This window comes from Harpia harpyja, chromosome 12 (assembly GCF_026419915.1).
Source record: "Harpia harpyja isolate bHarHar1 chromosome 12, bHarHar1 primary haplotype, whole genome shotgun sequence".
In the NCBI taxonomy this organism is placed as follows: domain Eukaryota; kingdom Metazoa; phylum Chordata; class Aves; order Accipitriformes; family Accipitridae; genus Harpia; species Harpia harpyja.
Genome location: NC_068951.1, coordinates 356,293 through 383,654, shown reverse-complemented (window position 1 = coordinate 383,654; position 27,362 = coordinate 356,293). Strand labels below are relative to the sequence as shown.

The 27,362-nt window shown below is 45.1% G+C and overlaps 1 protein-coding gene across 3 annotated transcripts in view; it reads left to right on the top strand.

Annotated features, from left to right (window-relative positions):
* The first annotated feature begins 7,075 nt into the window (after positions 1 to 7,075).
* The window catches only part of PITPNM3 (PITPNM family member 3), a 140,560-nt gene continuing 120,273 nt past the window's right edge, over positions 7,076 to 27,362 (top strand). For all 3 annotated transcript variants that reach the window (XM_052803869.1, XM_052803868.1, XM_052803867.1), the window contains exon 1: positions 7,076 to 7,724. In XM_052803869.1, the coding sequence (XP_052659829.1) occupies positions 7,703 to 7,724 (22 nt within the window). In that variant the 5' untranslated portion in view covers positions 7,076 to 7,702. The remainder of the gene's footprint in view (positions 7,725 to 27,362) is intronic.

Sequence of the window (27,362 nt, the reverse complement as noted above, 5' to 3'; positions counted from 1 at the left end):
AGATGCTGATTAACTTAGGCTTTTTCTGTGTGTCTGCAGCAATCTGGATAAAAATACCTTTAGGTTTCCTTGCTTCTTCCTCCTTTCCCTCTCAATGTGATGTTTTGTCACTGTCCTGTCCTGATTTTTGAGAGTGGAAAGCTTGACAATCGCGACCTGTATTCTAACATTTTGAAAATTAAGACATTCCCCTCCTTTTCCAGCTTCCTCCCCATGTCAAAAATGACAAAAAAGCTCCCAAAATTGCCCTAAAGTAACAGCATAAAAATCTACAGCTGCTACAATTTCACACTATTCCTTTAAGTTTTGATTCATGAATTTCTCAACACTTGGTTTTTTTAATCTGTGGAACTGGTCTTCTGAAAATTGCTACGATCACTGTCCTTGGTGTGCTATTTAGAGTGGACAGGGAGGATTGCTTCTCCTAAGTAACTCTTTCTGCAGCACTACCAGGTATGAAAAGTCATGACTATATGGGCATATTTGAATGTGGGAGCTTTCCTGTAGGGTCTGGAGCATATCTTCCATGTGCTCTCATTTGTACCCAAGGAGTTTTTGTGAGCTGTATTTCTGTCTCCCATCTGGAACTGGAAGCTGTTTGCCTTGTGCTCAGCAAATCTCTGCCTTTTATTAAAGAATTGTAAACAGTGCAGAGAAAGCAATCTTGATTAAAGTAGTGATTCTGCAGTGTGGTAACAAATACTAGATATAAATTAATTACTTATTAAATCCTGCTTAAATCCTGTGATTTTAATTCTGAGCAACTTTCTTTCCATCTCTTTTTATACCTTGTGCCTTCCTCCTCATGTAGCTACCAATACTGGAGAGCACTGGAGTTAAAACAGCAAGTACCATTTTTCCTTGCCTGCATTTAAGAAGGCCTCAGCCCTGACATTATTGATCAGTACAAGTCTGCTCCCACTCTGATAGACCTTTAATTAGGTAGGCGCTGGCTATTGAGAAGACTTGAGGCAGGAGGAAAGAGCATCTTTCAGTTCAGAGCCAATGAAGAAGTAACAGATGAGGGGCTGATTGGTTCAGGACTGAGCCTCCCTCAACTCTTGCTTCTGCAGCTATTGACAGCTGTCTTGGCCATTAGACCCTGCTTCTCTGCACAGCAAGACCTGCCAGGCCCAGGCATTTATCTGGCTGCCTTGTGTCTGTTGTGGACTTTTCACAGCCATGCATCCAGCTTCAGCTGCAAAGCTGAGTAATCCTGGTGTCAGTCAGTGCAACCATAGTAACAAAGGCTGTATGAGGCCTTTCTGGCATCTGGGATTAACCAGAGCTAGCAGCAACCTGGCAACATCACAGTCTCCTCACTAAGCCACATACCTTCCTGCTAGACGATTCCCTGTACCTGGGAGCACCATAAAGTCTTTGTTGGGACCAGTTGCCCATCCATTGCTGTCATCTGTTACGCCTCTGTGGATTATGATTTTGTTCCCTTTGGGTTTTGGCAGAATGCCGCTCTCCTCTGAAGTGCTGGGCTCTGACATATCCTGTCTCTTTTTTATTTTGCCTGTGGGTGACATATAAACAGTGCAGAGAGGCCTCTCAAACTATTTGAAGTTATGTTGCCAAGAGTTGCCATCTCAAGGCTTGTTCTTGGATCCTGGACAGCTTCTTTGGCTGTTTCACTGGCATGAGCAGCCACAAAGCAGGTGTATCTGCTGCCAGAGAATTTCTCAGTCCTTCCAAGTAAAACAGCATAGTGCAACCCATTTCTAGTGGGCGGCTGACGTGCAACACTTGGCTGTGAGCTGCTCTACCGCCTGCTGTTTTCTCTGACTCAATGTGGTGTCTGCTCCTTAGGGCTGCCTCTCAAATTCTATGGTGACTTCAAGGAGAATATAGGAACTGAGCTTCAAGTGTTCTCCTGACCTTCATTGCACCCTCCTCATCAGCTGCTTTCCTTGAGTCCCACACTGCTGTATCACTGAAGCCCCACAACTGCTGATGGAGCTGCACTCAGCATCACCCCTTCTTGAAATAAGCAACTATCTTCTGGCTTTGGACAAACAATGTTGGCTCCAGAGGACAGATCTCTCATTTCCCTTACTTCCTAGGCAGTCTCCTGGATTGGCTCCGAAGGCTGCTTAAACCAGATTGAACCTAGTGTCAGCAGGCACAACTCTATAGGAGCCAGGCTTGAATTCAGTCCTGGAGATATTAACCAACCAATCATCCCTCAGCTTTGCTGTCTAGGTCCTTAAGTGTACAGCTAGAGCAACTTTCCCTGCCCAGTTTGAGCAGGTTTGGATGATTAGGTGGGCAGATGTTTTCAGGGGGGCAATAGTGTCTGCTGATAGCATTCTTTCCTGAGCGCCCATCCTCAGGTGGCTCTGCATTGCCTCTAACACATGGCACTGCCTATTGTGTTGATCTTTTTCTGCATGAATTAGCATGCAAACTGTGTTTTGTACAAGGTTTGATTTCTATAATTAGACACCTTGCAACACCAGAAAACCTAGTAATGGTGAGGAGCATCCTTTGACAGAGGCTTTGTCTTGAGAGGAGTTTCTCTGCTCTATTATGAGGAAAAGAACTTGGGTCACCAGTAAAACAGAATGTGTTCGGAATTAAGAGTAATGTGTTTGAAATTCTTTTCTCAACAGGTACTTGGATGTATAAATATCTTTAAAGGCATTCCAGCTCAGGCCATTGCCTGGCTTAGTATATTTTTCTTACATTATTATTTGGCTATGACTCTTACAGAGGTTCTACATGTCCTCTGTAATGCATGAAAAAAAACTGTGTGCCCTTATGCACTGAAAGGATTTAGTTGCAATCTCTGAAGCTTTTGCAAGTCTTCAGGAGAAAGAAAAAATTTCTGGAGTTTTATGTTGTCAAGGGCTGGCAGTTGTCTGCTTTCAGTATTCAGGACCATGTAAATTAATCTTTTCCCCTCGAGGGAGGCATTGTGGTTCTCACTGCCTTCAAAGGCTGCAGTTAACTGCCTGCTCAGGCACCCATGCCAATGGAAAGCAGCCATGCCAATGGAAAGTCTTTTATTTTTTTCAGTCAGTGCATCTAGCTCAGTGCAAAAGAGCCATTAAGGATTGAATATGTATTGGAATAATTGTGGTGGTGTGTGTGAACAACAACAAAGCTTATGCTTTCTTACGTCCAGCGCTGTTGTGCAAACGTCTAATTTCTTTCTACCTCCTTGTGGGAGGATGGTGGGTAAGGAGACAGCACATCTGCAGTGACTCCTAGATGACAGAATCTGGGGCTGGGAAAATGAAAAGCTGCTTTGTAAAGCATATTCTTCCAGTACAGTTTGCTAGTATGATTTCCATAAAAAATTGTTGAACAATGGATGAGGCACCTGTTGATGGTGGTGCCAGTTTATGTTCAAATTGCAAACCAATCCTATTAAACTGGTATCAAATGCTAATCCAATCTTCTTTCAATGGTTGGGTCAGAATCTGATTTTAAAGTGTGTGTTCAAAGAGGCACTAATATAACACTTACTAAAAGCAAAGATTGCTCTTACATGTTATTCAGGGTCTACTTTCTCTGAGCAAAGGAGTGCAGGGAAGAGATAGCTGAGCTGGCAGGAAAAAGCAGTGTCTATCAAACTGTTGTGGTAGTAGTGTCTCCTGACCCAAGTTCCAGCCTTTGCCTACTACCATATTATGTAAATATAGTGGCTTGGGATGTATCTTGTAGTGTGCTGTCACTGCAAGGTGTAAATTTGCTCTTTGTGATGTTAGTTGAAAGGAGTTGTTTAATGAAGAACCTCTGAGCGTGGTGGGCAGAACTCTGGGAATGTACACCTAGATTCCACTTCTGCCTCTGGTCTTTGTACTTTGCTTTCCCTGTCAGCAAAAGGGAGTAGAGGACAAAGAAGGAGAAAGGAATTAAATATTTATCAGATCTGAGTACAGTATTGTTCATGTTCTCCCTACAGTTCAAATTCTCAAGGCTTTTCAGAAGAAAAGTGTAGCAGGGAACCATCTGGAGACGTGAGCCGAGTAACAACCGGACACCGATACGGTTAAAGTTGTTCTCCCTTTATTGCCCAAATAGCGTGCTTATATACCTTGTCAAGCTAAACATCAGCTGTCCACGCGCCAAAAGCTAAAATATAATTGGTTATACTATCTCTGTCCATGCGCATAAACATAGGACACAACTGGTTATACTAACTCTGTACACGCGCCTAAACATAGGACACAATTGGTTATACTAACTAAAACATGCGAAACTTGTCTCAGCCTAATTGGTTAAGATAAACTGCCGAATTGAGGTTCTTCGTGCCAAGTTCCCTTTATCTTGGAATGTGCACCTGTGTTCTTCTAATTGGCATCTTTCTTTTTTTGTCTTCTTGTTTATTCTGTTCAAGGCCTTCTAAAGGCGTCTGGAATACTTTTGCGACCGTTAGCTAAATATGTGTCCGCAACAGAAAAGTTATTGTTCCATTAAAATTAGCCAAATCTTTTTGGAGCATAGAATACAGTAGTTGAATCTCATATAGTTGTTAATGCCTAAATTGTTGCATCTTGTGTTTTCTGCTTAAGGAAGAGACTGAATTGATTTAGTTCAGTATTTGTATTTACCCAGAATATAATATTATGCAGAAATCTTATTGATAAAACAATTTTTGATACATTGTACAGACATTTTATGTAAACGGCTGCATTGTTTTCTGTCTGTGTGAACTGCTCCACATCTCTAAATAGAATAGCTATTCTAGGCAGGTTGTCTCCTTCCCAATGAAGATTTGGAGAGCATGGAAATCACTTTCATTTTAATCTTGGTCTGGCTATCAAATTGAGTGCAGTTAACAAAGGACAGAGATAATAAGACATGTAAATGTCTCATGGAGTCTCCCTGGTTGTTTCCTACTTGGAAACAAAGTTCTTCCAAGCCCTAGAAAAACTTCTCTTCTCATTCAAAGTTCTGTTCAGATGATTATAAGAATCTGTTTTGGTGTGTCTTCTACATGGTAGCTGACACGGAGACTGTTAGACTGACACTTCTCAAAAGATACTGTGGTTTGCTTCAGTTACCTTTATGAAACTGCTTAACAGCAGTTAGGATTGGGTGAATTCAGCCTAGGAACAGCTTCTCATTGCTCATGCTCTTGTGTGCCCAGACTGAATGCAAATATGGGAAGGATGAAGACTTTTCAAAAGGCTACAGTACAAGTAGATCAGTGACTGGTCTGTAAGGATTATTTTCTTGGATGTGAATCACTGAGACTCTTGCTAGCATGTGCCTTCAGTATAGGTAGGTTTCTTGAAATAATGCTTATGTGAGGCATATGTCTTGTGCTGGGCTTCTGCATAGGTGACAGCATCAGCTTTGGAAATAAGAGATTAAATTATGCCTTTGTGTATGCCAGCTTTGTAGATTTCAGAGATACTGCACTGGCATAACAGAAAGCAAAGCCGAATGCACATTTGTCCTTAGTGAATAGCAGGGAGAAGACAATTACTGTTTGTCCATCATTTCCTTGCATGCTGTTGTCATGATAGCCTTTATGATAAACTGCAAATGGTTTTGTCATGCATTTGATAGCTGTGGGTAATTACGCATTTTCAACTACCTGTTAAAACTACGTTTCAGTACCATCATCTGTCTTTTGTTCTGTTTCTTACTCCAACTCATACTGAGTTAACATCCAATTAAAATAGGTGGTTTTATCCCATTGATTATCAACCTGCTCCTTCCCAGAAGTGATGGTGGCAGGTCACATCTGTACAAGACAGAAGCTGTTTGGAAAGTATTGCAACTTTCACAGCAGGAAGCAGCACAAAGTACGGAAGTCGCTACTCTTGTCCAAATGTATATCTGCCTTTCAGACATTTTCCCCTGAGCCAGTACTGCCACCAGACCCGTGAATATATCCACAGCCTTTCTCTAGGATTGCTTTGTTTGGTGGCTTAGTGACATGGTAGCATTTTGGGGAAAGCAATCACGTGGTCAAATCTTTTAAACGGGACTTTGGGTGAAACAGCAGAGGCAATGTGGCTCAAGGCCAAACTTTCCAGCATGTAGCACTGTCACCCATAGCTGGGGGAAAGTGAACTATAGTTAGTTTACTTGCAGCTGGTTCTGGGGGTGTGAATTGCTGGGAGTTGTGGCTATTCCACTTAAACCTCAAACAAAACCACTTAACTCACTCTGTTCTCAGGGTTATTTGCTGTGGCTCCTTGAATGAACTGCTTAGGAACACTCAGAGCAAAGCATGTATTTATTTTTATACCTACCAAGTTGGTATTGGCACAGAGCCTGTAAGTTGCTTTAGGACTTGGTTGCATTGTGTTTGCTTAGCTCTTTACTTGGATGCTTCCTTGGACAAAAAATTTCTTTACTGAAAGGGCTGTCAGGCATTGGAACAGGCTGCCCAGGGAAGTGGTGGAGTCACCATCTCTGGAGGTGTTCAAAAAAACGCGTAGATGTGGCACTTGAGGACATGGTTTAGTGGGCATGGTGGTGTTGGGTTGACGGTTGGACTCGATGATCTTAAAGGTCTTTTCCAACTTAAACGATTCTATGATTCTCTGACAAAACTTTTGTTCACTGTGCTTTACTTTGTGGTGTTCTGACATGCTGTAATAAAATATAAGCCCTCACAGGCTCTCTGCCTGCCTCCTCCCATTGTTCCCACAAGATGGGCTGGCACTTAAGACGTTTCTTAAGGTGAGTTTCTCCCAATTCTTGGGAGATCTGGAGAAGCTGGCTACTCTACTTTTTTTCCTTGATGGTGTTAGAGAAATGCCGCTACAGAGGCTCTTGAAGAGGGAGGAAGCAAGACTTGTCATGGAAGTCCCCTAGTTCAACTAACTCCCTCAGCAGACTGTAAGCTGCTTGCCCACAGCTGACTAAAAAGGCAGCCCCTTGCAGCAGTTCAACCACTGCACTGACACAGGACTTGGCAACAGCCAAAGAATTTTTGCTGTCAAAATCCAGAGCAACCACTTGCGGCAGCTTGCACGCGTAGTGCTGCGGCAGGGACTGAACGACGTGCCCCTCGGTGCGCCCTCTGGCACCTCGGCCCGGGGCTGCAGGCCAGCCGTAACTCACTCCCCGGGCTGCCCGGGACAGAAGCGGGGCAGCAGACCCCGTTCCCTTTCTTCCTCTGGCCACCCCGCGCCCGCGGCTCCGAGGAGCACCACGACGGCAAGGGAGCCCCGACCCCCTCCCCGGCGGGCGCGCTGCGGGGGCTACCGGGCAGGGCGAGCCGCCCGCAGCCCTGAAGGGCCTCCGCTCTGGGCCCCACCGCCCACAGGAGCGGGCGGTCTCGGCCTGTGCCTCGCACCGGCACGGGTCCCTGCCGGCAGCGGCGAGACGAGGCAAGCCCCTGCGGGCGGGCTCGGGGAGACCCGCCGCTGAGCCCCGTCCCGCACCGGAGGACTGCTCGGGCCTCGCTAACAGCTCTCTCCGGGCCGCTTATGACCCGTCACATCCCCACACTGGCCCGGCCCGGCCCCCGCTCTCCGCGGAGCCGCTCGCTGCGCCTTTAACGACGGCGGCTGCGCCACGGCGGGCGGGCTGCGCGGCGGGACCGAGAGGCGCGGCGGCGTCTCCCGGCCGCGTCTTTCAGCGCCGCAGGCGAGTGGGCGGTGCGGGGCCTCCGCCGGGAGCAGATGGGGTGGCGGAGCGCGGGGTGCCGGCGCGCCGGGAGGGCCCCGCGGGCGAGCGCCTGACGCGGCTGGCGACGGCTTGGCTGCGAGCGGGCAGCCCTGAAATGGCGAAAGCTCCGCGCCCAGGTGAGCGCTGCGCCCGCCGGGCGGGACGGGGCCGCCCTGAGGGGAGCGCGGGGCGGGACAGGGCCCCCCTGAGGGGAGCGCGGGGCCGGGCGGGGACCACCCTGAGGGGAGCGTGGGGCCGCCCTGAGGGGAGCGCGCGGCGGGGCGGGGGTCGCCCTGAGGGGAGCGCGCGGCGGGGCGGGGACGGCCCTGAGGGGAGCGCGGCGCGGGGCGGGGGTCGCCCTGAGGGGAGCGCGCGGCGGGGCGGGGACGGCCCTGAGGGGAGCGCGGGGCGGGGTGGGGGCCGCCCGGAGGGGAGCGCGCGGCCCCGCGCGGCGGGGCGGGGGCCGCCCTGAGGGGAGCGCGCGGCCCTGAGGGGAGCGGCGGGAGGTGAGGCTGCAGCGCGCTCCCCGCCCACCGGCGGCCTCGCGGGCCGTCCCCGCTCCTTGAGCGCCGCGCCGGGCTGACCCCCGCCGCCGGCGCACCGGCACAGTAAACCGCAAAGTTCTGCGGACGAGAGAGAGGTGCAGTTGCCCCTCCTCGTCTTTCTGAGCGGCGTCCGCTCTGCCTTCGGCGCCCGCGTACGGCCGGTGCCGGTGGTCGCGGGAGTGCCGTGCGGGGCTGCAGGGGCATCGCGGGCGTCCGTCCCGGTCGTCGGTGTCTGGCCTCCTCTCGGCTCTGCTTCCCGGTGCTGGGCCGGGAAGGGTGTCTCCCGGCTCTGGAGGAGCTCTGTGCCTGCCGCCTTGCGGAGCCGATGCTCGCTGCCTGGGAGGAATAGACTGGGACGCAGCAGCCGTGGGCTTCTCTGAAAATAATGAAGGTGTGCTTGTTGGGTAGGACTTGCTGAAAGGAAAAGGCAGATGCGGTCTCTCTGCACCTCGAAGGTTCACGTGTGTGTTAGTTCATGTTTCCTCCAGAGTCGGAGCGATTTGGAGGTTGGTTGATGGGCTGGGTCCAGAGGGCTTGGGGATACTCAGCAGCAAAGCCCTGATGCCCCATGTCTGGTGGCAGTGGCAGCCCCACACCAGGTGGCATATACTCTGTGTGAATGACCAGTGCCAGCTAGCAGAACAGATGAGAAACCTCTTGCTGTTGCAGAAGTGGTTTTCTTCGATGTTTCACACAGAGCCTATTGCTTTTGAAGGTGAAGGCCTAACTGTGCTATGACTGAATGCCTGGTGGTCTGCATGCAAAACTTGCCTGGTGTTTGGTGCCAGTTCTCAGTGCAGCTTTACAGCAGCATGGTAATATTAAAGCTAAACCCAAAGTTTTTGCCTAGTAGTGTTTTTTTTTTTTTTTTATTATTCCCCAAAATAGGCATGGATTGGTGGCAGTGCAGAGACATAGTGCTTGGGAAAGTGAGAGCGTCAATAATTTCAGAAGATGCAAATATAGTGGTGAACTAAATGGTTGTTTTCCATCACTGGAAGATGAAGAAATAATCAAATGGGGAAAAAGTCTCATTGTTTTTTCTCTGGCATTGTTTTGCAGTCCTTTTAACTTTGATAGGAAAATAAGGGAGCATTGCTTTCACTTTCTGTGGTATTTAAGTAATGTAGCCTGCATACATAGCTTGCTTGTTCAAACCCAACTTTGCACAGGAATTTTAAAGGATGGTACTTCTCTTGGATCTGATTCCAGACTAGTAGACAAAATATGACTTTTGATGCCAGCTTTATGATGTTGTCGCTACTTCTTATTGTAGAGAAAAGCAAAAATTGACCATTGACAAAGGAGATGTGGCAGAACGTACCTGGGTTAAAAGCAGGGGAAATGTGCTGCTTTCATAAGTCGAGCCTACTGAGTTTATCAACGTGAGCTGGAATATGCACAAATGTAGAAATGTTGTGGCTGTTTTGCTTGTATGTACCCTGCCTTGCAGCCCCTGCCAGTGCTGTAGCCTTATCACAAATACAAAGAAAGACCAGCATTCTGATAGCCATGAAATCTGCTGCTTGATCACTGTTGAATGACACGTGTGCTTATAAAGGGCTTTTAGAGGTGGTCAGCTTGACTTGTTTGAGTAGCTAGATCTCACCAGGTGAATTGCAGATCTTAAGCGCTTGGAATAGTTCCTGCACAGAAATGATTGGACATTTGCAGGATTGTAGGTTGCAAAACCACATGGTGGCAACTGCACATCACTACCTGACATGTCCCTGTGGGGGTGGTGTGGTATCTGCTCTTCATCTCCTACTTCATTTTTTAACAGACAGCAGTGACTCAAAAATGCCAGATCCTCCTCAGAAAGCCAAAATCTCTGCACTGTGAGAGTCTTTCAGATGTGATGCAGGCAGTCCACCTACAGTCATTGCAGGAAAAGGTTAGAGAATATTCATATCTTCTCTGGTTTTGGGGAGTGAGTTTGGAGGAGGTGATGGTACTGTGGAGAGGGAGGGTGAAGTTCATCTCTGCTGTGGGGAAGCTGGCATCTGAAGCATCAAGAAACAGCTCTAAAAGGTGTACCACATTTACAGGAATGCTTGATCTAGGATTTGGAGCCTGAACAGCCATGTTAAACCTTCTCTCTCTCTCTCCCTCCATCTCACCACTAAACCCATAATGTGCAAGACTGGAAATGTCACTGGTACCTTAAAATAGGGGCTTAAAGGCCTGCATGGCTTAGTTTCTTGATTTGTTTCCTGTACTCAATAAGCAAATGTATGCCTGTCCTTAACCATCTGCTGCGGAACTGCTGGTTGAAGGATCTGCAGAGTAGGTAACCAGAGACTTGTCACTGCTGAATTTCTATGTGATGAAAGACACTGAGTGAGGAATGGGAGAGAGAGGAGTTGGTTATATTGGGTACTTCTGACCACAGTGGTGTCTTCAGTTAGCTCTTTCAGTTGACTTCTTGATGAGGGAACCTGCATTTTGTGTGGACTTTCTTCTCCCTTTAACTATGCCTCTAGCTTTGTCAACTGTGCTCTTTGCTCTCCTTTTGATTTTTATTTAGGGACTGATGCAGCCACAATGAGAATAAAAGGAGCTCTCGACCCTTTCCCCTTTCTGGCCTTTCCCGGTATCTGCTCGATCTTACTGACTGTCTTCAAGCTGGTTCTCCTCTCCGCTTCCTGTCTCAAGCTGCTTTCTTTCCAAAACTGATCACTTTATTCTTTCTTTAATGCTTCCCTTCACCTCTCAATTTTTCCTTTGTACCTGTCAACCCTTTCCCCACCTCTTAGAAATCCCGTCTCAGTACGCTATCTCTGTCAGCCCAGGACTGCTCTCAGAGGGAGTATTGTAACATCTCTTCTCTGGGCTGCAGCTTCTCTGATAAACTTAGTGACTTTGTTCACTCTGTGACCTTGCTTGCTTTATTGCCCTTTCAGGATTACCTTTCTTCTCCTTTTCTCCCACTTATATGCTCCTGACCTCTTGCCTTTCATCTTGCTGCCTGTTAAACCAGGAACTTTCTCCTAGTACTTGTCCTCAAAGCTTGTGCTTGTGTCCCTTTTAATTCTTCCTCTTCTGTCCTCTTTCTGAAGGGCCAGCAACGCTTCCATGTCTGGAATTCACAAGACTGTAAGCCTACACCGATTTCAGCAGGGCAGGACTCGGCCTGTACTTAGAGTACTGCAGGTTCATGAATGGAAGGTATGGTTTGATTATCTGGTGGCTTGCTGCCAACAGTAAGAGAAATTTTGTGTATTTCCACCTCTTTCCCATGCCAGCACCCAAACTTCCCCAGCTCTTCTGCAGTCTAATTCTGGGAACCAAACGGCTGGAAAACTCTTCGTTACCTTAAATTTTTAGAAGGTTTGTTTTCTGCTGGTTTTACAGTCTTTACAGGCTCAACTGCAGGGTCAGGTGACTGCCCTGCCTGGTGGGAAGAAGAGAACAGGATCACATCCCTTAGAAGCAGCTACCAGTTAGGCTGGTTGGATGCCTCTCCCACTCTCTGTTGGCCTCTGACTCCTTTATTTGCCTTCCTTCTCTGGCTCCTTATTTTCCTCCCCCTCCCCCTTGGTCTGCCACTCTTATTTTCCTCCCCCTCTCTCCTTTGGGGCTCCCCCTTCTCCACTCTGGCTCCCTGTCTTCCTCTAGCCTTGTGCACTCTCCCCCTTGGCCTCCCGTTCCCCCTCTGTCTCCCCTGCCGGCCAGCCACCTTCTCCCACTCCGGCCACCCCCTGTCCTGTTGGCCTTGAGTGCTGCCCTCCCCCTTGGCCTTTGGCCTCCTGCTGTCTCCCCCTCAGCCCGCCCCTCCCTCTTCCTCTCACTCTCAGCCTCCATGTCTCCCATCAGGTTCTATTTTCCTCCTTCTCTCCTCCACCTCTCTGGCCTCCCACTTTCCTCTCTGGGCGTTCTCCCCCTTGGCATTCCACTTTTTTCTTCCCTATCCCCCTTGGCCTTGTGTGCTCTCTCTCCCCCCACCCCCCCCCAACCTCCCTCTCACCTCCCACTTTTATTTTTCTCCCTCTCCCCCTCTGGCCTCCTCCTCTATGCCTTTGTCCTCACACTTCTATAGGCCTCCCACTCCCCCTCCAGCTCTTTCCATTTGCAGTGGATTTCATCTCAATTTCAGTTGATTTCATTTCAGTTCTAGTCTCTGCTACAGATTCATTGTGTGACTTTGGATGAGTTCTATGTGGCCCTGCTAACAATAATGGCATATATGGTCCTTCTTTTCTGGTGGTCTGCGCACATCTGAGGGCTAACTCTGAGTGTACTTTAGTTTTCACTCTGGAATAATCGGAGGGAGGATCAGCATCTCCCTCTGTCTTGCTTGAGCTCCTGAGTCTGAGGAGTGCCTCCAGTAGTTAAATTCACATCTTTTTAAAGTACATCTTCAGTTTTATGTTTGCCAGAGAAGAAATAAGGCATAACTAGAAAATAACAGTGGGTAATTTTGGCCTCCAGTAAGTCTTAACTGCGTAGTCACTAGGTAACACTGTGTGGGTAGCTCAGCTAAATCACTTAATGGTAGGCAGGAAGCATCTGAATCCAGCAGAACAGAAAGTAGTATTATGCAACAGCAGTCAATGGCAACAGCAAAGGTCATTCCTTCTACCCAGCATCTCTTTCCAAACGGAAAACTGACTTGTGCTTTTAAATTTTATTAGGAAAACCATCCCTGAATTCAAAATGGTCACAGTTTTAAAACAAGTTTTGACAAGTGGAAATATTTTATCTGTGCAACAGAATATATTTTTGATTATTTTTTTACTGAGATTAATTTAGTCTTCAATACTTTGCTATGTAAAAGACTGAGTTTTCAGTAGCTATGAGAACATTGTGTGCTATTTTGTCTCTGCTGACTAGGTTGGTGTGGTAGTAGTATTCAGGAGTGCTTTTTTTATGGTGACCTGTCTGTGGCTTGTGCTTATGTCTAGGCTTGGTTGGTAAATGCTTATTGCCAAGCAAAAGACGTAGCAAACTGCTGGGCCTGCTGCAAAGCTTGAAATCTGTAATATGACAGTGACGTGAATCGTATTGAATTAGTTTTACAGGAAAGCCCACTCCTGTAATCACATCCAATGAAAACTGCTGTTCTTATCCCGGGCTGCTTGAATGCATCTTCCTGGAAGGTCCAGTACAAGCACACCTGAGCCTGGATGATCTATTGGACTACCCTGGTACATTAGTGATACTGCCAGTGCATATGGGCGGCTGGTATGACTGGCATTCCGATCAGCCTACTTTCTTTCCATCTGTCCTATTTGCCTGACAAGGTAACCATTGATTTGTGCATTATTAATGAGGAGAGGGCCTTTAGGAGATGCTGGAGTGATTCTTTAACTCATGCTTCTGGACTGTGCCTACTGGTCTGCTACTCTGCCCTCTCACAAATACGCTTCAAGTGTAAAAGCATTGCTATTTCATTCCCAAGTGTTTGTGCTGATCCTGCTGGTGAGGTTCTGCTGTAAACAGTGATGATTCAAGTCATGGTTTTCTTTTTCAGCTGCAGTCAGTGTTTGTAAAAGCTAATTCAAGCTGAGAAGAAGGCAGAACCAGTCAAGGAAGGTAACATGGCTTTGGTTTCACAGCAGGGCTAGGCTTACTTCCTGGTGCACTTGTAAAATGACTTTTCAACTCACTAGATCCGATGGGAAAGCCCTGTATCCTGGTGAAGTGTGCTGTCCAGTAGAGGACATCATTTCTGCGGGCAAACGTTCCTTCCATTTTACAGAAGGTATTACTGTGCTCTGCGCATATTGTCATCTCCACATGTATTGCACCTAAAGATCTGGGGCCTACTGTGTACAGTATTGGTCTATTCCAAGTGAGAGGTAATGCCAGTTACTGGAATGGAACAAGTAGATGCCTTTTCTGTCTCCTGACTTGATTGGCTTTTTAAATACAATCTTTGCATAACAAGTAATATTGAAACATCATTTTTGGTACTGGTAGCAGAGCTTGTGGAATTATTGAGTGACAGTGGTAAGCTGTTCTGTCTTAGGATGCTTGGGACTTCTAGGATGAGTGGGTTTTGGACACCAGGCCTTTTAAAATGATACAGGAAAGTGGTTAATGTCGGGAATCAGCAGCATTAGCTATTCAGTTTTTCAGAGGAAGACCTTTTGTTTCTTAAAGTGCTTTTCAGAGCCTCTTAGGCCTTACTTCACTTCTTGTCTGTTTTTCTGCTTCCATTTCCTTAGTTCTGAGAATGTTTGCTACAGACCTGTAAGGTCACTTTAATTTCTCTTGTGGTTTCCCCCCCCCCCCCTTTTAGAAACACCCTCAGATCACATGGAATGAAGTGCACTTATGCACTGCTTAATTGTGGTATCACTGCCAGTTTGTCACAGTTCTTTTAAAAAAAAAAAAAAAAAAAAAAAAAGGCACTTTTGGAAAGAATTTGGGTTTATGCCTCCTGACCAGGAGAAACTAGACCCGATTCTTCTTTTATATATGCTTTTCAACTACTGTTGATTTCAGCAGGATAATTTGCTTATGAACCTATAAGAAAATGAGCTCTGCTGGTGTTTGTGGGTGAAAGTGGAACTGGCCTTTCCCGTGGCTGTTCTGCTCCTTAGATCTATTTGTGGAACATATCAGAAATTGCATGATCATAGTGGATTTTTCCTAATTCTTTAGATGGATAGCATTAGAAGCTGCTGATACGTGAGTGGGAACTATTTCTTCTATAGTTTGCTGGAACTATGTACAGTCATTAAACACCAAGGGTGAAATTTGCCTTGCATCTAAATTTGGATGACATCTACAGAGGTGCAGTCTAACTTGCCCTCAAACAGAAGTATGAGTGTCACATAATAGGACATGGAACTATTTCTGTAGCAATTCTTAGTCAAATGAGATCCTGGATGTTCCTGGGAAGAGGATTTTCTTTTTTTTTTTTTCTTTTTAAATGAGGGTCAGAGCAGCTGAACGTTCTTCAGGGATGAGTTTAGGTGCTCATTCAAATGTGGGGTCAGTAAGCTATTTTACTGCCTATTGCAAGAGGATGCAACTGACTATTATGTGCTGCTCTTGCCCTTAGGGAAGCTACTGCTGTACAGGATATAGGTTTCAGTTGTGATCCTTATTTATACATCTTAGTGCCAGGGAAATCAATATCTAACATGGGTAAATCTTACTTTAACTGATTCTTTTTCAACAACCTTCAGAGGTGACTTTGCTTTTAATTAACAATTTATATAATGAGAGCTACTGTGAGGTTGGGGCGTATGGTGAAGTATGGTGAATCACAAACCCTGATCTAGTATATCCGTGATGTAGAAAATTTTCTGTAGGTCCAGCAAGGGTTGTCTTCATGCAGATATGTGATAGCATCAGCCACAGAAAAATTAAAATGTGAAATGATTTGGTGCAGGGAAAATCAAGAGAGTGCTTTTCAGTGTTGCATTTTACTTATGCATCACATCACCTCATCTCATGTCACCAGATCACAGATGTAGCAAAGTACCAATGGAATGCCAGGTGTTCTTTGTTGAAGAAAAAAGCAAGACTTTTTACAGAAGAAAGTCACTGATTGTAGTCTTAATTATAATTAATCTTAATTACAATTAATTACAATTACTGCTAGCCTAGCTAGAGAATTCAGCTTCTGTGCATAGTGCGGCAAGATGACTCTGCTTTTGTCTTCTCCCCTGCTGTTATTGTGGCTGTGCGCTCAGGGCAAGCCCCCCCCCGTCAGTTCCCTCTGTAACAGGCGAGTGTAACAACCTGCAGTACTATGCAAAAGAAAACACTTTAGGTAGGAAACCTTGCTTCTGCTTCTCCTAGAAGAAAAGCACCTGTGCATTTCTGTGAACTCTCCTTCTGCCACTTGGAAATGTTCCCCTTGTAGCCTACAGTCAGTCTGTTGTGCTGCCTCAACAGCCTGTGGAAACTACTACATGTGCGTCTAGTTCGACTATTGTGACTGGCAAATTAGCGATGTAGTGGATTTCTGTTAAAGGCATTGCATTTCTACATGGTTTCCCCTCCTATCCTCAGAAATTGTGATGCTGAACAACTGAAATGAAATGTAAGTTGCTACTCTGCTTGCAAAAACTGCTGAAATCTGGCTGCTAAGAATCAGTCAACAAATCTGATAAAGTTCGCTGACATAGAAGCATCAAGTGTCATTACCGAGGAGTTAGCCTGTATTTTGAAATAGGGCTGGTCTTTTTGTTCTCTGAAATAAAATAAAATATGCAGCAGGTTGACACTGTAAATCAAATCAGTGAGCCCAGGCAATGCCAGTGTCTAATGCAATCAAGAAATGTTAATAGAGTCCTATTAAGGTGGCTAATGCTAATCTGTTGGCACAGAAGGAAGTGGACTCAATAAGACTAATGTATTAGGGCGATGCAATGCAGTCCAGCCAGCAAATAAATGTAGATGTGAAGAACTGCTGCAGTGATCTTACGCAGGCTTGTGCTGCTGACTGTAGCTATGTTTAAGCTGCTTCTAAATCTAGAAGCATTCCTAGTGCAATATAATAAAACTGATGCTCCCAAGGGCTTTTCTTGTAGCCAGAATTTGTGCCTGGAGATTTGTGACACTTTTCCCTGCCTTCCCTTCACATTGTGCATCAAACTCCAAGGTCACTGGAAGCATGAGCTTTCTTTGTGGGGCTACTGATTTCCAGCCAGGCTAGTGGCAGTTCTTCTCCAGGGAGCTGCTGTTTTCTTCGGAGTACTTGGGAAGTGTTTACAATTTTATATTTACATAGCCCCCTCCCTCCCTCTCTCCCTCCTTCCCTTCCTCCGTTCCTCCCTCCTCTGAAACAGAAAGCTTTTTATTCTGGCAAAAAGGCAATAATCCCTGCAAGGCCTTTTAGGCTCTTCTTCAGCCAGAAGTTCCTTCAACTTTACATTCATTATTCATCAGGGGATACTTAATCCAGATTAAGTAACACTAGAATGGTGTTGGTTAGGGAGGTGCTTATGGTCTTTTGAATTTAAGTTGAAAGTGTTACTGCAACCACTGACATTCTTTTCCCTGGTGGGAGGTGCATTTGTATTTACTTCCATTTTCCATGGGCAGCATGCTGTGCTTGAGGTGAACACTCTAAAGCTGTCATGCTAGCATTGGCTCTTTGGCTGAGGGAAATGGCAGTTTCCACTTTTGGATAGGGCCTTACTTCCATGTATGAAACATTCCTGGAAGCCACTGCATCCAGCACTATGAACAGCTTTCCATGTTCTACTACTGCTTGTAAGCATAAATTACTAGTGAAATTTAAAAGTGAATAGATTTGAAGAGAAGCTTTGACTATCTTAATGCCTCAAGAACGGGAATCAGTAGATAAAGGAAATGACCTGAAACGTCTTAGAGCTATTTTATCTGTGGGTCATGCCTCTTGCAGCACTGCAGTGCTGGCACTGAAATTCAGTACTGCTACATTTGTTTCTTCCCATGTTTTAGTGCTTTTAGACTTCTAAAACTTTTTTTTTTTTTTTTTAAATCTACACTGTGTGCTTTCGTGAAAGTCTCTGTAGGCAGGTATCAAGACTTCCATGCCTTTGCAGTCCCTCAGATAAGTTCTTTTCTTCTTGTAACAATCCTGAGCTCTTTCCAGAGAAGCAGTGGCTTCTCTTATTAGGGTTTCTACGGAGTTTCACAACAGCTGCTCCATTCATTTCCCAGCTTCTGCATCAGAGGTCAGGAATTGTGACAACACCAGCTTCTGTTTTTTCGGCTCTGCATAATCTTCCTTTCTAGCCTGGTACTTGACCATTCCCTGATAGTTGCTGGTCTAAAAGAAAGCATGAAAGGGTGCAGTAAGGGATGGGACAGTGGAACAGGGAGTGGAAGAGTCCTCCTTTGGGAGGAAATTGGAAGGAGATGGCTTGCTTTGTCTAGCAAAATCAACGCCTGATTTCATTGCTGTGGATTAGGTTGGTGAGTGGCCAGGACATTGAAGAAAAGGTACTGAAACAGATGTTGACTGTAAACCAAGTGGGTGTAGAGCAGCCATGAATACATCAGAACAGAAAATAAGGAAAAAATTTTGGACCAGCAGAGTAACAGCATACTGTAAGAGCCTCCCAGTCAGAATAACGAGGCAAACCCATTCCTTATGTCTTTTTATGAGGGAGCTTGTGCAAGTTAAACAAATTTTTTATTATGGTACCATGTGAGCACGCTGGACAAAAGATACATTTCAGCCTTATGTTCCTACGACTGTTCTGTTCAGCACACCTTGGCTGATGGTGTAACAGCTCATCTCCAGCACAGTGAGCAGGGAAATGACCTTTTTTTTTTTTTCCTCTCTGTCAGTGGGCCCAAAGGTAGAAACTGTCCCAGCTGATAGTTGAACAAAGTCTACCTTTTTTATTGTCATTTTATGAAGGAATAAGAACGGAGAGTGCTGAAGAGAATACTCTGCCCAGCACATTGCACTTTGGAACACTTCCCAAATTTGCATGAATATAGAATCCATAATGTAGTGGCAACTACGTATGAATGCCCTGTGTGTGAATGCTCTTTGTGTACTTCTGTGGTCAGTTGACCTTGGCTAGCTGCAAGGTTCCCACCAAGACTCTTATCACTTCCCCTCCTCAACAAGACGGGGCGGGGGGGGGAGCGGGGAAATATGGTAAAAGGCTCGTGGGTCAAGATAAGGACAGGGAGATCACTCAGCAATTACAGTCACGGGCAAAACAGACTCAGCTTGGGGAAATTAATTTAGTTTATTACAAATCTAAATCAGAGCAGGATAATGAGAAATAAGAACAATCTTAAAGCACCTTCCTCCCCTACCCCCCCCTTCTTCCTGGGCTCAACTTCACTCCCGAATTCTCTACCTCCTCCCCTACAGTGGCACAGGGGAATGGGTGTTGCAATCAGTTCATTACACGTTGTCTGTGCCGTTCCCTCCTCGTCATGCTCTTACCCTGCTCCAGCGTGGCGTCCCTCCCATAGGAGACAGTCCTCTGCGAACTTCTCCAATGTGAGCCCTTCCCACGGGCTGCAGTTCTTCATAAACTGGTCCAGCGTGGGTCCTTTCCACAGGGTGCAGTCCTTCAGGAGTGGACTGCTCCAGCATGGGTCCCTCATGGGCCACAGGTCCTGCCAGAAAACCTGCTCCAGCATGGGCTCCTCTCTCCATGGGGCCACAAGTTGTGCCAGGAGACTGCTCCGGTATGGGCTCTCCATGGGTTGCAGCTTCCTTCAAGGCACATCCACCTGCTCTGGCGTGGGGTCCTCCCTGGGCTGCAGGTGGATATCTGCTCCACTGTGGACCTCCATGGACTGCAGGGGGACAGCCTGCCTCACCATGGTCTTCCCCACGGGCTGCAGGGGAATCTGTGCTCCAGTGCCTGGAGCACCTCCTCCTCCTCCTTCTTCACTGACCTTGGTATCTGCAGGGTTGTTTCTCTTACATGTTCTCACTCCTCTCTCCGGCTGCAGTTTCTGTGCCGCAGCAACTTTTTTCCCTTCTTAAATATGTTCTCCCAGAAGTGCTACCACCATCGCTGATGGGCTTGACCTTGGCCAGTGGCAGGTCTGTCTTTGATCCGGCTAGCACTGGCTGTGTTGGACATTGGGGAAGCTTCTGGCATTTTCTCACAGAAGCCACCTTTGTAGCCCCACTGTTACCAAAACCTTGCCATGTAAACCCAGTAGCTTTCTCTGGTGCAAATGTAGACACTTTGACCTTGGACTTTGGGATCAGAGCTTAGACAGTTGAACATAAGGGCAGGAGTCCCTAGAGCAGTTACTACCATCACCAGCGTAGAAAAGCCTGTAGAGAACAGCTTTTGATTCTGATAAACTCTGCATACCTGCATCTTCTGCATCGCATCAAGTTGCTAGCAATGAAATTTGGCTGAGCTGCAGGACAGAGCAGGACTCTGCTGATGATCAGAGTAGGTAGTGATCTTTGTTAGGGCTTTAAGGGTACTTAAGTGCTTAGGCATCTTTTTAAGGGCTTTGATTAGGGGTTGAGGTACAGTTTTTCACTTGTCTTAATATTTGGGGCATGTACAGATTATGTGAAAATCTGCATGTGCTCATTGCTGCATTACTTTGCTGTGCCTTGAGATTCACATTCTTCCTGGCTGGCTGGGTTTATTTTAAGTTTATTACTAAGAAACAGGACTGTTTTGTAGAAACATTTTAAAATTGCTATGCTTGAAGTCAGTTGTTCTTTGTTTCTCCCTGCCTTGAAAAACCAAAACAACCCCTCTAAGCCTAAAAATGAGTACATCAGAAGATAACTCTTCCCTACTGCCAAAGAGTAAAGAACAGAAAAAACAAAAGAACTTGGAGCTCAGGAGAAGAGAGCACAAACCAAACAAATTGGATAGATTGGGGTAAGAAATGTATGAGGAAGAACAGTTATTAATACTAGCAGATGTTGCACAGACATTGTGCATTGCTTATCATTTATAGGTATGGATCAATTTTAAGCCAAGACAGTGAATTTATGCAGTATCAGTGGGCTTTTCTGGGTGGCACTGTAGCTGATTGGGTGTATATTGACTTAACAGAATCCACATTGCTTGCACCCTGAGTTCTTGTCTGTCTTTGTTACTCAGGATTTTCCAGTAATTCTGTGCAGGGACAAAAGAAAACCATAAGAAAACCACCTAACTCTTGTTTTCACTCCTTTTTGTCTTTATTACATACTGTGTGCTGGATGGCTGCCTACAAAGTACATCACAAACATGTTAGGCAAGTATCTCTTACAGAACTGTTCTTCAGTGGGAATGAAATTCTTTAAGATTTGCTTTCCTTCCCTTAAAGATAGGATCATGGGCTCCCTTTTAAAGAATTGATAAGTTTTGAAGTTCATTTGCTCCTCTTTCTTCCCCAGAGCTTGTTTGCTGAGCAATACCAGCTGAAGGAGTGGAGAAACAAGAATTAAGTAGTTGCAGTAGTACAGTAGCCTCAGTGCGTGTTTTGAGTGTGCACTATGTGTAAAGGGCTGCTGGTTTTACCTGAGTCAGATTTTGTCTTTCCAAGTTCCAGTCCTCCTTTTGATATCTGCATGATGGTAACCTGAACTGAGGGAAGCTAAGGAGAGTCTTCCAGCTCAAATTTTATGGTCTTGTCAAGATAACTTAGACCTAATTACTGAGATAGGTCAAGTGCTTAAGCTTCTCTAATTTGGATATAAAAATGTGAGCTAAACCTAAACCCTGGCCCAAGAGTCAGTACTAATGAACCTGAGGGTGTATACAGGCCAAAAGCATTGTCATACGTGAAGGGATATCTGCCTGTCTAGAGATATGGGAGTAGATTTGTCACTTAAATTACCCTGCATGAGCACACTTTCTATAGAGCAGAAGTTGGCAGGATGCTTGTGTTACCAAGAACGAGAACATTAAACGGCTTACAAAAAAAAAAAAAGACTTTAAGATTGTTGCAGGTACATCTTTATACTCTTTTCACGACACTTGGTGCAGTGAGGCAGTCTCTCTGTGTGACAGCTAGGCCCTGGTGTTACAGTAAAACTGGGGTTGCCCCATACTTTGTGTTTTTCTGCATGTTTTAAAACATGGAAAGCGGTTTTATTTTCTGGAGAATAGCCTGGCTTAAGCTGCTGTTTAGTGTTACAGGAAAAAATTATTCACTGGAACATCTTCCCTTTCAATTTCTCGATGCTCATGTTTTTGTTTTCTTGCTGTTTTAAGATAATTCTTTTCCATTTTATGGAGACAGCATTTTTATAAGCATTGTGTTAGAACCTGTACTGCCCAATGACTGTGAATGTGGTGAGGTTTTTTTTGTTTGCTTTGTCTTCTATTTTGTTTTTCTTCTAACTGCTGCTCTAATGAGTAAGCAACAAGAGTTCGAAGTATTTTATCTTCCTTTGGTGCTTTTTGAAGCATATGGTGATGACTTGGGAAACTTCTCTCAGCGTGACTCATTAAAAGGAAGGCATTTTGCCTCTTCTGACACATGCATGATACTTGACATCCCTTGACAGTAGAAGGGCATGAGAATGAGTTTTTTGCTCTGAGGTAGGACAATGAGGATTAATAAATAAGATCTTTTCCAAGAGCTGTCTAATGGGACCAGCTTGTACAGCTGGCTCTTCCCAGAAGGTTATGACGATTTTAGCTTGCTTCTTGGCTTTCTTGACCTGCACAACAGAGAATATCTGTTAGTGGTGTTTTGCTGTGTTTTCTACCTTGTGTCTCATTAAGGCAAAGTCCAGCTTGACTCAAACCAGTTTTGGTAATGGCATGTCAAAGGAGTTAGCATTGCCCAAGCGTGCTTATGCCATACTGTTCTATGCTTGCTGCTAGGGTACAGGAGGTTTCTCAGGCCAGCTAGCCTGCTCTAAGGATTGCAGGCTTGTTTTGTGACAGTGGGTGGCAAGCTTGCTATTGCCCAACTGTGTATAGCCAGCTTCTCTAGCTCTTCTGCATGGTGCCTCTTCTGCTTATAGTTGGTGATCTTCCTCGGCTAATTCCTTTCCTCTTCTGCTGAGGTTGTGGCATCACAGCTACTGAGAGTGAATTCCATATTAAGGAACAGCCTGCAGGTAACACATTGTCAACATTAAAAAAGCAGCTTTGTTATCTCCAGCTCAAATGTATGACCTTGATGCCGGGTGGGGTCAGCAGGGCACCATATTTCTCTGGTCTCAGTGAGTTACCAGGGCCTCCCTTTGATGCACCCTCTCAACTCATCCAAGCTGAACCAGGAATGGGAATCCAGTAACGGTGTGGCTGTGGGTAGCAGTCATTCTGCAAAAGACTAGGTAATTTAAAAAAAAAAATTTTTTCTCCAACATTGACAGGGTTCAGGCAACCCTTGGGGCTACTGGACTCAGCTTGATAGGAAACCCTTCAGTCAGAACTTAAACTGAATGAGACAGATAAAGGATGGGGGAAGAGAAAATATGTCCAATGTCATCCAGCAAATCAGTGGCAGTTGTGAGACTGGAGTGAAGTCCAATCCTGTAGCCAGGAAGGGATGTCCTTTAATGGACTGTTTACTCCTCTAGTGTCTTTGAAGTAGGCCTGATAGTTGTGGCACATTGTCCTTAAGAAGAGGCCTTATGAAGTATGAGTTCCCTGCAGACTGATAACCCAGCTATTTCAGGATGCAGCAATGAACTTTGAACAATTGGAAGGGAGTAAACACCAGAAACTGAGTTTTAACATAAGTAGAGCTGGAAAAAAAACTTAAGCATATAACTTCCTCTCTAATAGAAATGCACTATTTCTATTTTCATTTAAAAATAACAGTTTTACTGCGGCTAAATTCCATCTTTTAAAAAAAATTAACCAAGGGCTTTGTTAGTAAATTGCAGTACATTTTTTCTTTATCATAAAGCTGGTGCTAGTGCACTCTGATTGCAGAGGTTGCAAAGGAGGTTGGGATCCAATTCTGATAGGTCTGGGCACCTACTAGACAGTGTTGGCTCTTCAGGGAAAGAGACTAATAAAACTGGATGACAGAGTGGAGATGTGATCAAGTCTTCTCCTTGTCTCATTGCTGAGGACTGCGGAGAGAGAGGACCAGTTTTCAGAAGGGCTGTGTTTGCTGTCCATTCATGGACATTATGAATTTGTGTGTTGTCACCCTGCAGTATAGCGTCTGTTCAGATCAGGTGAGGGTACACCATCAAGTTTCCATCAAACCAGCTGAAGCACGTGACACAGCGCTTATGCTAGCTTTATGTATCTGTTCTGACTGCAGGCAGAGAATGCCTGATTTGTCATGGAGCTGTCTGGTACCAAAGTTAATCCTCCAGAATGTTTTTGACAGATGGGAGCTTGTGTTATGAGGTTACACTGGACCAGAGTCATGTGGCTATAGCACCTTTGTTTTGGTTTGGGGAAACGAGATTACCAGCTTGAGCCACAGTCTGACTCTGTGATCTGCTGTGGATCAGCCCTAGCTACTGTTGAAGAAATCCTGCTGCAAAGTGACTTGGCCTGTTGAGTCAGGGGCCTGTTATAGCAGGGGCCATGACCAAACATGAGCTTTTCTCTCTCCTTCATCTGTATTTGAACCACCTATAGACTTGTCCTTTTTCTCTGGCATTTATCTTTCAAGTTGGTGGCTCTGTGCTGAGTGCTGCAGTGATTTGTTGCGTAACGCGGTCACTTAAGTACCCTGTGCACCCATTTCGTCCTTCTTGTGCTTCATCTCCCTGCTTGCCAGAGATGCAGTGGGTTTGCACAAGGCTGTGGTCTGCCCAGGGGAAAAAAAAAAAGACACTTTGTTTCTAAGCTGGTCAGCCAGAAGAACGTAAAAGTGACTCCAGAGAAGGACTGATGGGACTTTTTTGGTCTTGTACTTAGAGGTACTGAGAACTACATCTATAGCTGTCAGTGGGAGCTGCTGGCCAAGTTTCCCATGCAATGGGCAGAATACATGACTCTAATCATTCTCCGCTATATTTAGGCATTTGGTATGGCATTTGGGGTTGCAGTATTGATCATAGTGCCTCTTTGTGCCTGTGACTCCAGACAATGCACTGGCTGCGCAGTTAGCAGCCTGCGTAGAGCTGTTGGCATCCTCTTTGCCCTGCCTCCATGTACAACATGCTGGGTTTGAAAGGATATCTGGACAAGTTCTGTGTCTTAACAGACCTGCATGTCAGCTGCCTGAAACCCAGCAGATGCCACTAGGAAGTGGGCAGGGTCCCAGTGTATTTTTTGGTAACACAGTCAAAGAGGAAGTAAAAATGAAAAATGGAAATAGATGCAATGAAACATTAATGCTTCAATTAGCTTCAGCTTTCAGCTGCTATCCTTTTTCAGTACAATGTCATACCATTGGTTTTGAAATGGATTTGCTCCTCTATGGATTCTTGTGCAACCTTTCTTAATTCCTTTAATTCACTTCAGGAAGGGTGTCTGCTTTTCTTCCCTGCCCTCCACCACTATCCCCAGCTACAAAGATCTTCAGGGGTCATAGATGAGACTTTTCTTTACCTATGAATAAAGTTTTTCCTGTAGATTGTTATTCTTCTAACTATTCTTTCTGTTGTTGTTGCTGGGTGACACACCCTTTTAGACAGGAGTCCAGTGATCCCTTTGACATGCATGCTTCCTTAAATCTGTAATGGGGTTATGGATGTTTAATGCTTCTCCCCAGAAAAGAAAGTCATGCTTTTACCTTGCAGATTTTTGCTCTGGATGCTTTATGCACAGCGGGCTTCAGTCTCTGGTGACCTTTTCTAAAATGACTGTACCTATACCTTTCTGTGGTGGAGCAGGGTGTTGCAGAACTGCCTGTAAATGAGATATTGACAACGTGCAGAAACTTGGCCTGCTCAGAAATGCAGTCTGTGCAGTTGCAGCAATAGGAGCTTATTGGCATTCTCTTCTATGTGTTCCTTCCATCGGTGTGCTGTGTGTCATCACAGGGAGTATTTTTATCTTTCAAGTTGGAGTGTCTACACCAGAATTTCATTTACATGCACACACGTTTGTGTGTGTGCGTATATGCACTTGTATGTTCTCCCTCCCACCTTTGCCAATTTTCTCAGTACTGATCTGTTTTAAGATACATCTGCTCTACAGACAAAAGCAGAACAAAAAGCTGCTGCTAGGAAAAAAAAGGAGATGGATCGATTATTTTAATTGCTTCCTGTATTGTGAGCTAAATGGTAAAATTTGATTGGCAGTAAATAAATGAAAATAAAGATTATGTAGAGGGTTCTGCAGCTTTCGTGCTCTTCACCTCATTGGAAATAGTTAATGCATGCTCATCTAGTTTCCCCCCACCCTTGCTGAGATGTAATTGTGATTTACTGTACTTTCTCTGTTTCCATGGTATGTCTTTCTAGCCTTATGTAGTGAACATAACCCTGCTGTGAATATATGGGTTTTTTTAAAGTTTTTAGAGTGCTTCAGATAAGTGTTTAGTATTGGTTAATGATTATGTTATTCCACATCAGTCTTTCCTTGTGCAAGTTTTAAGGAGACCTGGATTCTTGCTGGAATGGGAAATAAGCAGGAAAGCAAACTTGTCCTGTTGCATGCTAAGATGATGAGTAACAGGACATGAAGTGGAATTACATGGATTCACTACATATACTCTGAGGCTATCTACGTATTTCTTTTAATCTGAGTTTGCCCTGGGGATTTTCCTGTGAAGTGATGCTGTAGCCAGATTTCTGAATCATTGTTTAAACACCTGAATGAATGGCCAGAGTTATTTACAGGAGGCTGATACAGAGCTATGGCTTCATTATGGTTGCTGAGCTTGGAGGCAGACACTTAAACTCATCTGATATGCTGACTTCATCTGTAAAGATGGATCCCTGCTGATATAACTATTGACCTCAGTGAAGTTATGCCAGAAGACAGATTTGGTGCTGCTAGCGTCATTTAATGCTGCAGATATTTGCCTTAGTCTTATGTGGATAATAAATAGATGGAAAAAGACAGAGCACTGGAATGGAGAGGAGCTGCAGTTGTTTCCCACTACATTTGCAAGGTGTAAAGACGAGACTTCTATCAGGATTTTGGTTGTGAAGACTAATCCCACCACTGTATTAGAATTGAAGTCTGTGATGATCTCTTCCCCTCCTTGGAAAGGCATAAGGTTGTTTTGGGCATAAGGTGTCTGTGACCTGTCTTGGGGTCTGTTAACAGTAGCAGTAGAGCTCTTGATTGAGTCCTTGCATAGTCTTCAGAACAGTTTGATCCTCATTTAGTGTTTTCTATCTGTCTTTAATATAACATGGCTGCATTTCAACTCTTAACTCCCATGCAAACAGCATCCTTTCTCCTCAGGCATGTGTCTATAAGAGCTTGATTTGCAAGGCAGCAGCTATCAGCCCAATTTTGAATTTCCATAGGTCACAAGTGAAGAGAAAAGACCAAACAGTAGAGTATATCTTTTTCAGACTGATGTTGCTGCTTTTTAAAATTCTAAGAGCTTTTAAATAATGTTCAGTGCTTATTATGCATTAACATTGTTAGCTATAGTAGTAGTTTGTTTGGCTGGAGACCAAAGACTGGATGTTTAATAGAATAATTCTTAGGCACTTTGTATGGAAAATGGACTTGAGGGGAAGGCTTTTGTCACTGAAAACCAAAACAAAGTGTTAGCTTTAAAACACTATCGGTAAGATTACTGAAGAAAACGCTGGTTCTGTCATAAGCGCCCTTGAAGGGAAGGGACAGAAACTGCTTGCAGGTTTTTCCAACTTCAGTTTTCAAAGGCTGTGTTAAAAGCTGGTGGTTCATATTCACCTTAATTATTATAATAGGGTGAAGACATCAACTGTGCAATCTAAAGATGGTTGTTCTGTTTGGGCATTCTGTTGCCTATGTCCAGTGTATC